The 16,510-nt window shown below is 58.2% G+C and overlaps 3 protein-coding genes across 10 annotated transcripts in view; 1 reads left to right on the top strand and 2 right to left on the bottom strand.

The window, feature by feature from the left end:
- Window positions 1-13,629, top strand: part of RNF123 (ring finger protein 123) — a 32,208-nt gene extending 18,579 nt beyond the window's left edge. For 4 of the 6 annotated variants that reach the window (XM_003257073.3, XM_030811760.1, XM_030811761.1 and 1 more), the window contains 13 exons: window positions 4,557-4,734; window positions 5,587-5,661; window positions 5,813-5,900; window positions 5,985-6,072; window positions 6,165-6,249; window positions 7,650-7,789; window positions 7,897-8,085; window positions 8,177-8,252; window positions 8,483-8,567; window positions 12,611-12,753; window positions 12,900-12,994; window positions 13,120-13,205; window positions 13,288-13,629. In XM_003257073.3, the coding sequence (XP_003257121.1) occupies window positions 4,557-4,734; window positions 5,587-5,661; window positions 5,813-5,900; window positions 5,985-6,072; window positions 6,165-6,249; window positions 7,650-7,789; window positions 7,897-8,085; window positions 8,177-8,252; window positions 8,483-8,567; window positions 12,611-12,753; window positions 12,900-12,994; window positions 13,120-13,205; window positions 13,288-13,405 (1,446 nt within the window). In that variant the 3' untranslated portion in view covers window positions 13,406-13,629. Of the gene's footprint in view, window positions 1-4,556; window positions 4,735-5,586; window positions 5,662-5,812; window positions 5,901-5,984; window positions 6,073-6,164; window positions 6,250-7,649; window positions 7,790-7,896; window positions 8,086-8,176; window positions 8,253-8,482; window positions 8,568-12,610; window positions 12,754-12,899; window positions 13,206-13,287 lie in introns of all 6 variants that reach the window. The other 2 variants (XR_004029757.1, XR_004029758.1) reach the window with 2 other exon arrangements.
- On the bottom strand, window positions 8,924-12,617 carry AMIGO3 (adhesion molecule with Ig like domain 3). Its single transcript, XM_012497153.2, has one exon. The coding sequence runs from the start codon at window positions 11,551-11,553 to the stop codon at window positions 10,039-10,041; it is 1,515 nt and encodes a 504-aa protein (XP_012352607.1). The 5' UTR covers window positions 11,554-12,617; the 3' UTR covers window positions 8,924-10,038.
- GMPPB (GDP-mannose pyrophosphorylase B) lies at window positions 13,599-16,378 on the bottom strand. 3 transcript variants are annotated; one of them, XM_003257076.4, is made up of 9 exons: window positions 15,692-16,378; window positions 15,486-15,566; window positions 15,349-15,397; window positions 15,067-15,209; window positions 14,693-14,851; window positions 14,529-14,607; window positions 14,328-14,455; window positions 14,062-14,244; window positions 13,599-13,980 (listed from the first exon to the last, which is right to left on the bottom strand). In XM_003257076.4, exons 1-9 carry the CDS (start codon window positions 15,818-15,820, stop codon window positions 13,849-13,851), a joined length of 1,083 nt encoding a protein of 360 aa, XP_003257124.1. In that variant the 5' UTR covers window positions 15,821-16,378; the 3' UTR covers window positions 13,599-13,848. The 3 variants fall into 3 exon arrangements, with proteins under 3 accessions (XP_003257124.1, XP_030667628.1, XP_012352628.1); XM_030811768.1 differs by having other exon boundaries at window positions 13,599-14,244; XM_012497174.2 differs by lacking the exons at window positions 14,328-14,455; window positions 14,529-14,607 and having other exon boundaries at window positions 13,599-14,244.
- Window positions 16,379-16,510: the final 132 nt, after the last annotated feature.

Below are 16,510 nucleotides of genomic sequence, written 5' to 3'. Positions count from 1 at the left end.
CCTCAGCCTCTCCGAGTAGCTGGGACCACAGGCGCCCGCCACCACGCCCGGCTGATTTTTTTGTATTTTTAGTAGAGACGGGGTTTCACCGTGGTCTCGATCTCCTGACCTCGTGATCCGCCCGCCTCGGCCTCCCAAAGTGCTGGGATTACAAGCGTGAGCCACCGCGCCCGGCCTGGTGTCCCCATTTCTATCATCTCTGCTTGCTGTTTCTTCTCATGGCTCTTTTGCAAAACCCAAACCACCTCCACCTTTTTCCCATTCCTGACTCTCTTGCTACCCTGGATGACCATGCTTACTGCCCCATGACAGGAACTTCCTCTCCCTTCTGCCCTGAGATTTCCTGCCTGCCCACCTCCCTCAGAAGTTTGGTTGCCCTCTCCCACACTGTCTTCTCAAGACCCTTGCCCTCTCATCTCTCTGCCTTTTTTTAGTTATGCTAAAATATGTGTGACATAAAATGTACCATCCTAGCTGTTTTGTTTTTTTTTTTGAGACAGAGTCTTACTCTGTTGCCCAGGCTGGAGTGCAATGGCATGATCTTGGCTCACTACAACCTCTGTCTCCCGGGTTCAAGCAGTTCTCCTGGATTATAGATGTGCCACCGCGCCCGGTTAATTTTTGTATTTTTTCGTAGAGACAGGGTTTTGCTATGTTGGCCTGGCTGGTCTCAAACTCCTGGCCTCATGTGATCCTCCCACCTCGGCCTCCCAAAGTGCTGGGATTACAGGCATGCGCCACCATGCCCAGCCACCCATCATAGCCATTTTTAAGTGTTAAGTCTATTCACATTGTCGTACAGCTAATCTCCACACTCATTTCATCTTGCAAAACTGATACTCCGTGCCTGTTGAACAAAACCTCCTGTCCTCCCTTCCCCAGCTTCCCTGACAGCTCCCACCCACCCCCACCTGTCGGCAGATCCCCGGGCCTGGCAGCTGCGGGAGCAGCGGTTCTGGCATCAGGTCCCTGGGTGCTCTGGCCAGCGGCTCACAGACCCCCAGCTGGGCCTCACTTCCATGTCATGAGGGGACCACCATGGCCCTGTTCTGAGGCTGGCTCAGGTTGCCCCTGGCAACCACCATCCTACTTTCTGTCTCTGAATTTGACTATTCTAAGCACCTCATCTAGGGAGAATCATACACTATTCGTTCTTTTGTGTCTGGCTTTAGCATAATGTCCTCAAGGTTCATTCGTGTTATAGCCTGTGTCAGAATTTCTTCATTTTCCAGGCTGAATAATATTCTGCTGTACAGACACCACATTTCACGTATCCAGTCCTTTGCTGCTGGACACTCGGGTTGCTTCTACTTTGGGCTACTGTGAATAATGCTGTAATGAACATGGGTGTGCAAAGACCTCTTTGAGACCCTAATTTCAATTCTTTTGGTTATATACCCAGAAGTGGAATTACTGTATCATATGGTAATTCTGTTTTTTATTTTATTTTTAATTTTTATTTTTTATTTTTTTTGAGATGGAGTCTCACTCTGTCGCCCAGGCTGGAGTGCAATGGTGTGATCTCGGCTCACATCCTGGGTTCAAGTGTTCTCCTGCCTCAGCCTCCCGAGTAGCTGGGACTACAGGTGCGCACCACCATGCTTGGCTAATTTTTGTATTTATTTTTTCTTTTTTTTTGAGGTGGAGTTTTGCTCTTGTTGCCCAGGCTGGAGTGCAATGGCGTGATCTCGGCTCACAGCAGCCTCTGCCTCCCAGGTTCAAGCGATTCTCCTGCCTCAGGCTCCTGAGTAGCTGGGATTACAGGCATGTGCCACCATGCCCGGCTAATTTTGTATTTTTTTTTAGTAGAGATGGGGTTTCTTCATATTGATCAGGCTGGTCTTGAACTCCCGACCTCAGGTGATTGGCCCGCCTCGGCCTCCCAAAGTGCTGGGGTTACAGGCGTGAGCCACCGCACCCTGCAATTTTTGTATTTTTTGTACAGATGGGGTTTCACCATGTTGGTCAGGCTGGTCTTGAACTCCTGACCTCAGGTGATCCGCCTGCCTCGGCCTCCCAAAGTGCTGGGATTACAGGCATGGGCCACTGCACTCGGCCAATTCTGTTGTTTAAGTTTTTGGAAACTACCGTATCGTTTCTACAGTGGCTGTGCCTGTTACATTCTCACCAGTAGTGCATGAGGGTTCCAATTTCTCCATACATATCCTTACCAATGCTTGCTATTTTCTGCCCTTTTTTTTTTCTTGGTAGAGACAGGGTCTCACTATGTTGCCCAGTTGTCAGACTCCTGGGTTCAAGGAATCCTCCTGCCTCAGCCTCCCAAAGTGCGGGGATTAAAGGCATGAGCCACCACACCCGGCAATTTCTTTTTTTTTTTTTTTTTTGAGACAGAGTCTCGCTCTGTCGCCCAGGCTGGAGTGCAGTGGCGCAATCTTGGCTCACTGCAAGCTCCGCCTCCCGGGTTCACGCCATTCTCCTGCCTCAGCCTCTCCGAGTAGCTGGGACTACAGACACCTGCCACCGCCCGTGGCTAATTTTTGTATTTTTAGTAGAGATGGGGTTTCACCATGTTGGCCAGGCTGATCTTGAACTCCTGACCTCAGGTGATCTGCCTGCCTCGGCCTCCCAAAGTGCTGGGATTACAGGCTTCAGCCACCGCGCCTGGCCATATCCTATAATTTTGCTGAATTTATTTATTAATCCTAGTTGGGGTTTTTTTTGTGTGTGTGGATCTTAAGGATTTTCTACTTATAAAATCATGTCTGTGAACAGAGATAATTTTACTTTATCCTTTCCAGTGTGGTTTCCTTTCTTTTTCATGCTTGGTTGCTCTGGCTGGGATTTCCAGGACTGTGCTGAGCAGAAGTAGAGAAAGTGGCACACTTGTCTTGGTCTGAGGGAGGGAGAGATTATAGTCTGTTACCATTGAGTGTGATGTTAGATGGAGGCTTTTCATATATGGTCTTTAATATATTGAACTGCTTTCATTCTCTGCAGCTTCAGCACTAACTCACCTGTGTCTTTCTAATCCCATTATTAATGGAAAGACTCACTCCTGTAAACCAGCACTTTGGGAGGCTGAAGCGGGAGGATCACTTGAAGCCAGGAGTTCATGACCAGCCTGGGCAACCCATCTTTACAAAAAAAAAAAAAATTTAATTAGCAGGGCATGGTGACGCATACCTGTAGTCCCCGCTACTCTGAGGTCAGGAGTTCAAGACCAGCCTGGCCAACATGGCGAAACCCCATCTCTCCTAAAAATACAAAAATTAGCCGAACATGGTATCACATACCTGTAGTCCCAGCTACTCTGGAGGCTGAGGCAGGAGGATCACATGAGCTCAGGAGTTCCAGGTTACAATGAACTGTGATTGTGCCACTGCATTCCAGCCTTGACTCTATATGTGCCCAAAAGTTATGCTCTCTCCTTCTTTCTCTGTCTTAACTGCTACATCTTCCCCTTCATCTCCCTCCAGCACAGGCTCTTCCCCATCTCTGAAATAGTCTCACCAGGGTCTCTGTCTGCCCCCATCTCAATCCGGCCAGCACATTTCCATCTCCTTTGCATTGATGCCTTAGCTCTGATGGGGCCATTGCCATCCCCTCGCCAGACAGTCTTCGCTGGCCTTCTGTAGCAGCAGGATCATTGCTGCCTAGGTTTGCGCCCAGGCCCTCCCTCTAACCTCTTGCTTACATCTTCTCCTCAGTTCCTTGGGTTTTAGGGCACATCAGAGAGCTGGTGTGAAGCCCAGGTGCTCTGACCGCACTCCAAGACACACACACGGGTGCTGTGGGTCTGGGCTGGGGCCTGAGGCCTCATTCTTGCCTGGGCTCCTTTGTGAGACCCTGACATGGACTTTGTGGAAAACACATTGTGGGGAGCAGGGCCCTCAGCAGGTTTTGTCTGTTTCCTGTGACCTCTGTTCCGCCAGGCACACTGCCCCCTGCCTTCCCACCACCTTCTCCTTTGCACTCCAGATCGAATTTCTGCCTGTCTGCTTGCCATCGCCAGCTCTCTTGGGCCCTCCACGCACCTTGTACTCCACTTTTCAACACAGACTTCCGGTGACAGCACCCTCTTGCCTAAAACTTGCTTACAGGCTGAGGCAGGCGGATCACCTGAGGTCAGGAGTTCAAGACCAGCCTGGCCAACATGGCGAAACTCTATCTCTCCTAAAAATACAAAAATTAGCCGAGTGTGGTATCACATACCTGTAGTCCCAGCTACTCGGGAGGCTGAGGCAAGACAATCCCTTGAACTTGGGAGGCGGAGGTTCCAGTGAGCCGAGATGGCATCACTGCACTCCAGCCTGGGTGACTCCATCTCAAAAAAAAAAAAAACAAAACTTGCTTACAAATATGCTGACCAGAGTTCTGGCCTGGGTCGCAGTAATGCATCCTCCAGGCTAAGTGCGTCCCTCTTGCGTGCTGAGGACTTGATTGCCCTGCTTGAGCTACTGCTCATGCTTCCTGAAATCCAGGTCTCAGTTGTGCTGTCGTAGGCCTGGGGAGGCCTTTCCTGATCCCCAGGCCAGGACATGCCCCCAAGACCCCACTGGTGTGCAACCCAGCAGCACCCTGTGTGCCTCCTGCAGGAGAAGATGCTGGACATCTACTGGCTGCTGCGCGTCTGCCTGCGGACCATTGAGCACGGTGATCGCACAGGGTCTCTCTTTGCCTTCATGCCTGAGTTCTACTTGAGTGTGGCCATCAACAGCTACAGTGCTCTCAAGAATTACTTTGGTCCCGTGCACAGCATGGAGGAGCTCCCAGGTGATGGAACCATTCAGGCTGGGGCAGAAGCAGAAAAGGGGTCTCTAGTGTGAGCCCTAGGAGCCCTGGTCTGAGACCTCTGTGGCCCAGCAACACACATCTGTGAGGGCAGGGAGGGGAGGAGCTTCCTCTGTGGTTCACCCTGCAACAAACAAACGTCTGCACCCTGCCCTGGGACCTGCAGCCACAGAGCCAACAGCTCCCTGGCAAAGGAAAACAGACAAGATGGAACACGGTGGGTGGAGACCCCTTGGCTTTCACTTCCTTCCTAGTGCTATGAGCAACTGCCGTGGTCCAGCAGCCAGCTGGCCCTGCACCCTGACTCCCTGGCACTGGTCACAAAGCGTGGCAGTTGGTCAGGGGCAGAATGGTTTGTCTTGGTAAATCACAGCAGGGGTGGACCCTGCTAGGGTCCACATCCGAACCTGGGTTTCTCTCAGCCTGCTGATTCCAGGCTGTGCGTGGCAGTGTATGTCTGGATCAGGCAGTGAGCTGTCAGGCCCCTAGCCCACCCCCTGCCCAGCCACAGGCCTCAGTGCAGGCTTTGTTGTCAAAGACAGAGCTGTGAGTGCCCAAGGAGCTTTCACTGCTCATCAGGTGTGTGTGCTGAGATGGGTTTGAGCCCAGGTCAGGGCTCCTGCCAGGGCCTGTCATCCCCTCACAGCCTGTGCCTTAGCCCCTCCACAGCCACCAATGAATGCTTTGCCCAATGTCCCTGGAGGCCACCCTTGGTCCAGGCTGGCCTTGGGAGCCAGCTGTAGAGCCTGCTACCCAAGTCCACCCAACCTGCTGACATGCCTGCCTCTGGAGCCCCCACTCCCAGCCGACACGTCTCACTTCCCACCCTTGCAGGCTATGAAGAGACCCTGACCCGCCTGGCTGCCATTCTCGCCAAACACTTTGCCGACACACGCATTGTGGGCACTGGTGAGGGGCCCCTACAGAGGGTACAGGGGGAGGGGGATGGGATGGCACCTCTGGTCGGCTTTCTTCTATGAAAAATGTGGCCAGGTGGGCATGAAGCAATGGGTCCAGGGCTCATGCCAAGCCCATGCTGAGGCACGGCATGTCCCTACAGACATCCGAGACTCACTGATGCAGGCCCTGGCCAGCTACGTGTGCTACCCACACTCCCTGCGGGCTGTGGAGCGAATCCCCGAGGAGCAGTGAGTGGGGCCTGGGGGGCACACACCCTGGCCACGAGCACCATGCCCAGCCTCACCCCGTCTCTCCCCTCCTTGCCTTCACAGGCGTATCGCCATGGTGAGGAACCTCCTGGCACCCTATGAGCAGCGGCCCTGGGCCCAGACCAACTGGATCCTGGTGCGGCTCTGGAGGGTAAGCCTGACTTGAGGGGAGGTGGCTGAGGCTGGCTGGAGGGAGAGGGTGCCCTGTCCCATTGACCTGGGCACCGACCCCCACCTCCACAGGGCTGTGGCTTCGGGTACCGCTATACACGGCTGCCACATCTGCTGAAAACCAAACTTGAGGACGCCAATTTGCCCAGCCTCCAGAGTGAGTATCTGGGTTGGGTGAGTCCTGGGCAAGGCAGGCGGGGGCGCTTACCTCCTACTCATGGGTTCTTTCAGACTCTCCACTTCTTCCAGCCCCTCTCTGGTTCCCCTGTTGGGTCTCAGACTCCCTACCTGTCCCCTGGGGTTTCCACTTTCCCTGCTTCCTTCTAGCCCAAGGATGCTCGGGCTGGGACTCCCCCTCCCCAGCCTTGCCCACAGTCCTACCTACATGTGCCCTTTGGGCCTGGACGCTCTATGTGGGTCATGGTGAGAGGCGGCACCATCTTCCTGGCCTGCTGCAGCTCATGCAGACTGAATACTCTGTCCCTTGCCCTTTAAGCTAGCTCCCTGACCTCCAGCCTTGTCCCAGCACCATGTCCTTCTGCTGCTTTTTTGCTATCTGCTGGTGGCAGACCCTGGCCTTGGCTTAGGCCTTGGACACCTGAGTCCAGTGGGAGCACAGATTGAAGGTTGGCCAGGTCCCCAGAGGGTATTCATGAGAGTTCCTGGAGGAAGGGACATTTAGTTGGGAGCAGAGGCTGTGCCCTCTCTCCAGGGTCCAGCAAGGATTTTCCCCTAGGCCTGGCCCTTGCAGAGTGCCAGGTGTGCCACACACTGTCCTCACCCTTCATGGTGGCTCTTCTTGGCTCATGTAGTCTGTTTCTGCCCTTCTGGGCAGTGTTTTGATCCAAAGGGTGTCCCCAGAGAGGCTGAGTGTCTTGTGCTATGTCACACAGCAAGTCCTTGCCAGTTGCCGTGGTCCTGCCTCCAGGGCGGAACTGAGCTGCAAGTGGAGAGCAGCAGTGGGGCCAGGCCTGTCCTGCTGCTGCGGGAACTATTGATTTGCATCAAGCTGGTGGGGAGGTGCGCCAGGCCCCTTACAGCTGAGGGCTCCGGTTACTGCTGCCTGCCAGCCCAGACTTGGTGCCCACCACCTCGGCCATATGCCAAGGCCAGGCCAAGGGCAGCAGAGGACGGTAGAGGACAGCAGGTTTGCAGCAGGGCTCAGAGTAGGCTCTTGGAGGAGCTGGCCTTGGTGCCGGTGGGGAAGCGTCTAAGCCGCCCTGTCTAGGTCTGACCCTATCTGAAGGGTGTGCGACCCAGAACTTGCTGAGGGTCAGCCTGTGGCTGTGTGGCTGCTCTGGGCCTGGGGTGGATGGTGTGGTGTCAGGGCTGGACACAACTGCAGCCTGGGGCTTGCCTAGTAGAAGGAGGGGACAGATTCTGTCCCAACTAACTCCAAGGCATCTGTCCCCTGTCCCCTGCTTTCATGACCTGAGCATTCCTAGGGAGCCATCTTTCTGTCCTTATACCAAAGCCTCAATGGGCGAGGACAGAGACAAACAGGCAGAGGCCACTGCAGTGGAGTCCCTGATGATGCCGCCTCCTGTCCCCCTGCAGAGCCCTGTCCCTCCACCCTGCTGCAGCAGCACATGGCGGACCTCCTACAGCAGGGTCCTGATGTGGCACCCAGCTTCCTCAACAGCGTCCTGAATCAGCTCAACTGGGCCTTCTCTGAATTCATTGGCATGATCCAAGAGGTGGGCTGTGGTGGGGCCTCGTGGGTTAGAGTGGTGCAAGGGATGAGGCCTGGTCCCAGGTTAGGGCCAGGTGCTGACCACTGCATGCCCATGTGTTGGTGGCTCAGATCCAGCAGGCTGCTGAGCGCCTGGAGCGGAACTTTGTGGACAGCCGGCAACTCAAGGTATGTGCCACCTGCTTTGACCTCTCGGTCAGCCTGCTGCGGGTCTTGGAGATGACTATCACACTGGTGCCTGAGATATTCCTTGACTGGACCCGGCCTACCTCCGAGATGCTGCTGCGGCGTCTTGCACAGGTGTGGCCATCTGGGCAACAAGGGTGGGACCCTGGGGATGCCCCACTGATGACGCTCCACATCCACCAATGGACTCCTGCCCCTCTCACAGCTGTTAAACCAGGTGCTGAACCGGGTGACAGCTGAGAGGAACCTGTTTGATCGTGTAGTCACCCTACGGCTGCCTGGTGAGGACCTAGATGCCCTGCACCCCAACACACTACAGGCCTTGGTTCCTCTGCTAGGAACAGTGAGGCCTGATTCCACATTCTGCCCCCGGACAGCCAGGCTTGGTGCTCTGCAGTCTCAGCTCACCCTTCTGTAGGGAGGACAGTGGACAGGGTGGATGGTGTCAGGCCCGGAGCCCTTGCGGCGGGAGCATGTGGGTGGCTCATCTCTTTCCTCCCCTTCCCCTCAGGCCTAGAGAGCGTGGACCACTACCCCATTCTGGTGGCAGTGACAGGCATCCTGGTGCAGCTCCTGGTGCGTGGCCCAGCCTCAGAGTGAGTGTTGGGGACTGTGGGCCCCTGTGGGAGTTGGGTGTGTCTGGTGAGGAGGGGCTGGACAGGGCCTCCTGGTACTTCAGTTTCCTCATCTGGAAAATGGACCTCAGTATCAGGTTTTGAGGCAGAGGGAAGGTGGTGAGGTGTGAACAGCCTAAATAGGGGGCAGAGGGAGCTGCTGTAAGTAGGAGAATCTGGGACCCCAGCAGGACAGGTGGCCCTGGCCCACAGAGCCACTGGCTTGTGGCCATGCCTCAGGCCAGGCATGGGAGGCAGGACTCCGGAGGGTGTGCCATCCTGTGGTAGACAGGGCCAGGCCGCCGGGAGAGCTGAACACACGCAGGACCGCCATTGTCTGCAAAGGCTCTAGCAATAAGCATGTGCTGCCTTTATTAAACTCTGGAGCAGCGGGGTCCAGGATGGCCATGGGGGCCCCCAGCTCGGCCCCCACACATGAAGGGCTCCCAGACCCCCCTTCCCTGCCCCCCTGCAGTGGGAGCAGTGAGATGCATGTGAAGCCAGGGCACCGCCTCAGCCATTAGGCTGAGACCAGTGCCAGCCCTTAAGAGGCTTCTGCTCTCGAGGGACATGGAGTTCCGGCTCGGCCCTCCCAGCTCGGCCATGCTCACCAGGCTTTTCGGGCTTTTTACTGCTGAAAAGCAGGGGCGCAAGCCATGATCCCCTTCACTGTGTCTTGTGAGCCCACAGAATGGGCTCTGCCTTCAGAACAATGGCTGGATGCCCCAGGCCAGAGAGAGCAGGGCCTCTGGCTGGGGCTTAGGCCAGACCCCCAGGAACCTCTTGAGCCTTTCCTGCCTGGTGCCTGCCCACCGGACTCTGCGTGAAGTTGTGAAGCTTTCAGGAGGTTGGGTGTTGGTGGATGGAGGGAGTCCCATTTCACCAGAGGGCGGGCTTGTTTCCTCTTTCTGTCCTGGGGTGTGGGCGAGATCTTCCTTCAGAGCCGCCTTCTTTTCCCTATGGGCCCACTCCCTCCCACCGCCTTGGGAAGGGGAGGCGGCCCTGCGTCAGCTCCTTCAGCACCACTCCTCGAGAGCTGCCTTGGCCCCTGAGGGTGGACAGGGGGCTCTGCTACAGGGGTTCTTCCACAGGCTGTAGAAGAACACAGCCACTTCCACGGCTGTGCTGTGTTGAAAGCCACAGGGGCCTGGGTCTCTCAGCCTCACAGGGCATTTGGGCACTAGGAAGTCCCCGGGAAAGCAGGCACTAGCACACCTTGCAGGGCCTGGGGCCTTTGGGTCCGGTGCAGGGGCAGAGCAGAAGGCAGGTTGGGGACTACAGCCCCTGTCTCTACCAGTGAGCGAGAAGGCCCATTGTGTTTCGAGGCCCATACAGGAAGCTGGGGGCCCAGGCACAGTGCTTCCCACCAGCATCTGCCAGTTCTCTGGACCGAAGCAGGGAGCAGGGCGAGCAGCAAGAGGGTGGGGGCCTGGGTGGGGGAGTCCTGGGCAGTCTAGGTCGTCATGGGACCCTCGGAGCCTACGGAGCTAGCGGATTCAGAGCCAGCCTTCAGCTGCAGGCCTCCAGGGTTGTAGAGATCGAATTCCTCAGCTACTGCCAGCTGCACGCGGCCATTGAGGCCCCTCCGGCCTGGCTCCAGAAAGACTACGTGCTTGTGGACGCTGGCCTTGCGGCTGGGTGCGTCTGGCGGTGTGGTGCTGAGTACTGAGGACTGTGCGCTCAGCTCTTGGAGCGGGCTGGGTGTTCCGGACCAGCGGCGGCAGCGGCAGGCACGGCGGCAGCAGCGGCAGGGTGGGGCGAACAGGTAGAGCAGCACGAGCACCAGGCCCACGGCGCAGCCCAGCAATGTGGTGAAGCCTGTGTTGAAAGCCTCCGGCTCTGGGCGCGGAAAGTGCACGCTCACGTTGTACTCGTGCGTCTGGTTGTGGTGCAGGCGGGGCCCAGTGGCCAGGCACACGAAGAGTCCCGCATGCTGCTCCTGTACGTTGCCTATGGCCAAGCTGCCGTCGGCCAGCACCGCGATGCTGCCATCGCGGGACCCTGGAGCCCTGAGAAGCTCCTGCTGCGGCGAAACCCAGGCAATGCGCATGGCCGGGACGCTGGTGTTGCAGTAAAGCCTTAGGGACCGACCCACCAGCGCGTACAGGTGCTCTTCTGGCCGCTCTAGGCCAAGAGCTGGGGCCGACGAGCAGTTCTCAAAGACGCGGCTGTGCTGGAAGAAGCGCACGCGGGACGTGGGTACCTTGAAGGCCAAACATACGTACTCGCGCGCAAAGTCGCGCACGGCGCTCAGGCCCCGCTGGTGCCAGCGCTGTAGCAGGTGGTAGAGGCGGCAGTCGCAAGGCAATGGGTTGTTGTGCAAGTAGAGGCCGCTCTTGAGGAAGGCCGGCAGCGCGGCCAGCTCAGGTACGGAGATGTGTCCCAGCCGGTTGGAGGAGAGGTCCAGAGTAAGCAGGTGGGTGGCGCTCAGACCGTGCAGGTGGTCGAAAGAGAACGAGGCGAGTTCGTTGCAGCCCAGGTAGAGATGGCTGAGCGCGCGCAGACCGTGGAAGGCATGCTCGTCCAAGTGCATCAGGCGGTTGTTGAACAGAAGCAGCTTCTCCAGCGCCCCCAGCCCGTCGAGGTCGTGGCGGCCAAGCGCCCGCAACGCGTTAGATGATAGATCGAGCAGCCTCAGGCCGCTGGCGTTGGCGAAGACGCCGCGACCCAGCGCATCTAGTTCGTTGTGACCTAGGTGCAAAGCGCGCAGCTGGAAAAGGGGCGCCAACCAGCCGGGGCGCAGGCGCTGGAGCGCGTTGTGGCTCAGGTCGAGGTCCGCAGTAGCGGCAGGTAACTCGGCCGGCACGTCCTGCATCCCTAGGCCAGTGCAGCTTAGCAGGTCGGCAGCGCAGATACATTTGTAGGGGCAGTTGTGGAGCGCACGGGGCGGGAAACCCTCGGAGTCCGGGGTGCCTAACCCAACGCGCAGCATGCAGAGCAGTGCCCCCAGCAGCACCAACCAGGTCATGGCGGCGACCACCAGGGACAGTACAGAGCAGCTCTGTGCAGGTCGCAGTTCCAGGACTCACCCACTTCTGCTCTAGTGCGACATGGGTGGCACCGGATGGCCCTTGCCGAGGAGGTACGGCGGGTTCTGGCCGGCCGACGGCCCCTGCTCTCCGGTTCCCAGGTTGTGAGGCGGGGCCGCACGCTTCTCCGCGCTCCCTTTGGCTTCCCTAGCCCTCTGCAAGCGGGTTCCTGATCCGCTCCTAAATACTCCCCCCATGGGCGGGGCCCGGGTTCCTATTGGTTCCCGTTTGAGGAGGCGGGGCGGCTGGTTTCCCTAGTGCCCAATGGCCCCGCATGACCGCCAGATGGGGAGCGAGCCCAAACCCAAAGTCCCAGTTGGCGTTTGGCTGGCAGCAATTCCGCCGCTCCTTTTTCCTCGTGGAGTAAAAGGGGGAGTCTGGAAGAATGTCTCCAAGCTGCTGTTAGTGTTTATTTGAAGTGACTTTGAAGGACTGATAATATATTATGGGGCAGGCGGACTCTATCTTAAGGTGGTTCCCCTGAGCCTTCTTAAAGTGGTACCCCAGGCCAGGCGCGGTGGGTCACGCCTGTAATCCCAGCACTTTGGGAAGCCAAGGCAGGTGGATCACCTGAGGTCAGGAATTCGAGACCAGCCTGGCCAACCTGGTGAAACCCTGCCTTTACTAAAAATACAACAATTAGCCAGGCATGGTGGTGGGCGCCTGCAATCCCAGCTACTCGGGAGGCTGAGGCAGGAGATTCACTTGAACCCGGGAGGTGGAGGTTGCAGTGAGCCGAGATCGTGCCATCGCACTCCAGCCTGGGCAACAGAGCGAGACTCCATCTCAAGAAAAAAAAAAAAAAAGTGGTACCCCAGGCTGTGTGGCACCTTACTTGAATACAGGACTTGGGGTTTGGGAAGCAGGGAGACGGAAGGGATGCGGGGCGGGGGTGATCATGTACGAGCCATGGCACTCCTCACTGCAATCCCAATAGAGACTACTTTTAGCCAGGCCCCAAGCCTTCTGACTGCCCTTGCACCCTCCCCTACCTAGGAGAGAGCGAGCCACATCAGTGCTCCTGGCAGATCCGTGCTTCCAGCTACGCTCAATATGCTATCTCCTGGGACAGCCAGAGCCCCCAGCACCTGGCACTGCCCTGCCAGCCCCTGACCAGAAGCGCTTCTCCCTGCAGAGCTGTGAGTGGGCTGGTGGGGCAGGTCAGGGAGATCTGGGGCTGGGTCGGGTCAGGAGCCTTAAGAACAGCAAAGTCCTAGGCTGGGAATATTCAAGAGGCATCACATCTTCAGCTACCTCTGACTTGACACTACCTACCACTCCCCAGATGCAGATTACATCAGTGCCGATGAGCTGGCCCAAGTGGAACAGATGCTGGCGCACCTGACCTCTGCATCTGCCCAGGCAGCAGCTGCCTCCCTGGTGAGTGGGACCACGGTGCACAGGTCCATGCCACTTGAATATGTGTGCACTCCTACACAGGCACAACGGACATCCACATAGCCAGGCATCCAACTCCAGCCCACCCTTCATTCTCCTCCCTGCAGCCCACCAGTGAGGAGGACCTCTGCCCCATCTGCTATGCCCACCCCATCTCTGCTGTGTTCCAGCCCTGTGGCCACAAGTCCTGCAAGTAAGTGGCCCCCACAGCTTGGTGGTGGGGAGAGCAGTAGTAGGTACATGCAGGGCAGTCCTCATCCCCTCCCCTGTTGTAGAGCCTGTATCAACCAGCACCTGATGAACAACAGGGACTGCTTCTTCTGCAAAGCCACCATCGTGTCTGTAGAGGACTGGGAGAAGGGAGCCAATACGAGTACTACCTCAGCTGCCTAGCCCTCACAGCCTGCGCCATCCTGGAACCTCCACCCTTGAACCCAGAGCCAGGCTGGGCCCTATTTATGAGCTCCCTTTGCCCTTCTCCTGTATCCCCCACCACCACATCCAACCTCCTTGCCTGCCTGTATCCTCATTGGTGGGAGCCCAGCCATGGCCCTAATTGTGCCTGAGCTTGACTTTCAGTCAGGGCCACAGTGAGCATTAAATTATTATTCCATACAGCCCTGGCCCTGGCCCTTCTTGAGGGAGTGGGGTTTGTGGGGTGTGCCCAGCAGGGATCCTGCCAGATGATGTCCACATGAGAAGGCAGGTGTCCAACAGCTTCAGCTTCACCCAATGCCCCCCAGACAAATGACAAGTCCAGGGTCTTCTGATGTGTCAGGCCAGCACTCCCCTTGCTGATGGGAAAACCTGGGCTCGGCCAGCCCCACTGCATCCCCTCACATGATGATACGAGGCTCTGGCACTGACTCGCCAATAGACTTGTGGGGCAGCACGCTGGCTCCGTTGAGGTAGAGCTCATCATTAACTATGACGTCCTCACCCAGCACTGTCACGTTCTCCATGCGTACCTCCAGGAGAGAACAGGCCTTGTCAGGGAGGCAGGCACACTCCCCGCCCCTCTCCCCACCTGGCCCAGCCCACAGGCTTACCCACTGACCCACGCGGCAGCGCCAGCCCACAATGCAGGACTCAAGCCAGGAATGGGAACGGATCCGGGCGTCCCGCAGCACCGTGCACCGCCGGATACACACACCATCTTCGACCACCACGCCAGGTCCCAGGCTCACATTGGGGCCAATGCTGCAGTTCTGGCCGATGCGGGCACTTGGGTCCTGAGAGCGGTGGGAAAAATACAAGTGGGCCACTTGTCTCCCAAGACTGAGGGGGTTAATGATGGGCTGGGCAAGGGCCTCACCACCAGCACGTTGCCCACAATGCCAGGGCCTGAGCATAGCCGCTCAGGCTGCTTCTGCCTCAGTGACTGCAGGAAGAGGCACATGCCAGTGAGGAAGTCCTTGGGCTGCCCAATGTCCATCCAGAAGCCTGTAGGGAGGGATGTATCAGGGGCCTCAGCCCAGCCACAGACCACCCCCACCCTGTGGCCTCCCTGCCTCACCCTGCAACTCCATGGCATATAGCTGCCCCTCCTTGGCCATAATGGGGAAGACCTCCTTCTCAATGGACGTAGGCTGCAGCTGTGGGAGTGGGCAGCTTGTGAGCAGGGTCATGGCGGTGATGGCCTGCCCCACCCCAGCCCACCAACAGCTGTCTCCTACACACCTGGATGCGCCGCAGCACCGCAGGGCTCAGGATGTACATGCCTGCGTTGATCTTATTGGACACAAACACCTGCGGCTTCTCCACGAACCGGTGAATGCGGCCTGTGTCAGCCTCACACACCACCACACCGTACTTGGAGGGTTCCTCCACCTTGGTCACCTGAATGCAAGGAAGGGGACCTCGGACCTAGTCCAGTGTTCCTGAGCCTTGATCACATGCCGTTCCAGATCTCAGAGACTCTGCCCCAAGTGCTTAAAGATACATACTGCACAGCTCTGTACCCATAACATCTGAATGCAGATGAAGGCTAGGGCGCAGGGGAGGCTGGGCATGGAGGGTGGAAGTGTCAAGAGAAAGAAGACCTGGCTCCTTACCAGGATGGAGCCCTCCTGGCCATGGTGCCGGTGGAACTGCACCATGGCTTGGAAGGGGAAATCGCAGATCACATCACTGTTGAGGACGAAGAAAGGGTCTGCAGTCTCAGAGAGTAGGTCACGGGCCAGCGCCAGGGGCCCAGCTGGGGGAAGGGGACAGGTCACCACCTTGCTGGAGGTCTGAGTCCCTGGATTCAGGCTCAGCAGTCCCAATCCAGGCTGGGTCTTACCCTTTTCCTGGCCTTAAACCCTCCCCCAAGGGACCTTTCTGCCTCTACTGACCTGTCCCCAAAGGCTCCTCTTCATGGGACATGGAGATTCGGATTCCCAGCTGGAAGGAAGAGGCCCCCCAGTCAGGTTCTACCAGGATGGGAAGTTGGGCGGGGACCGAGGATAAGGGCCAAGAGTCTGTGCCTCACCCTCTGCTCCTGTGCCTTCATTTCCTTCTCCAGCACCTGCGACATATAGCTCACGGCCAGGATCACGTGGTCCACGCCTGCCTGTCAGAACGCAGGCCGACGGGCGGGCTCAGTCAGAAGGTACGGGAGCCCCGGACCCCTAGTCGCTGGCCATCCCTAGTCCCGCCAGATCCGAACGCGACTCTGATCCCGACCCAGGGTCTTACCGCGGCGAGCGCCTCCACTTGGTGCAGCAAGATGGGCTTATTGCAGAAGTCCACCAGTGGCTTCGGGGTGCTCAGCGTCAGCGGCCGTAGTCGCGTCCCATAGCCCCCCACTAAGATCAGCGCCTTCATCGCGCCTGCGGACGTTGAGGTGGTGTCCCGGGCTCTGAGGTACCTGCAGCCCGCCTGGCCGGTCCCTGCCGCGCACTCCCAACGCCGTGCCCGGCCCCGCGCCCTTCACCAACTCGCCTGACCGACTCTGGCTCCACCTCGTCCGCCCGGTCGCCCTGACGCCAGATCCAGAGCCGCCACAACCCAGAACGCGACACCGGGTAGACGGCTGCTGGCCCCGAACTCAGGCCGGACCCGGCGCGGGCAGTGACGTGACCACCGCGGGCCAATCGGCTGCTGCGTACGTGGCACGGCCGCCGGCGACGGAGCGTTGGGGCGCAGCGCTGCGACAGACGTAGCCAATGAGCGCCCGAGTACGCCGGGCTGCCATGGAGACCCGGGCCGGGACCCGCGGGTCAGCTGGCCATTGGCGGATCCAAAGGCGGAACTGGCGCCAAGGGCGAGGCCTTGTTCCCTGCTTCGCGCGGTCCGGCAGCCGCCGGCCTCGCCCCGAGGAAGAGTGACCAGGGAAGGCTCCCGGGCCACGGGATGTTCACACAGACAGACTCGCCTCCGTTTCTAGCGGCTTTATTTTTGACATACACGACCTCAGACACAAGCGGGGCGGGCAGCGCTAGGTGTACAGAGAGGAGCGGGCTCGGACCGAGCACCCCCTCCCCCGCACGCAAGGTCCAAAGCAAACGCAACTGC

Source organism: Nomascus leucogenys, chromosome 4 (assembly GCF_006542625.1).
Source record: "Nomascus leucogenys isolate Asia chromosome 4, Asia_NLE_v1, whole genome shotgun sequence".
Lineage (NCBI taxonomy): Eukaryota > Metazoa > Chordata > Mammalia > Primates > Hylobatidae > Nomascus > Nomascus leucogenys.
This window is presented reverse-complemented; position numbering and strand designations above follow the sequence as displayed.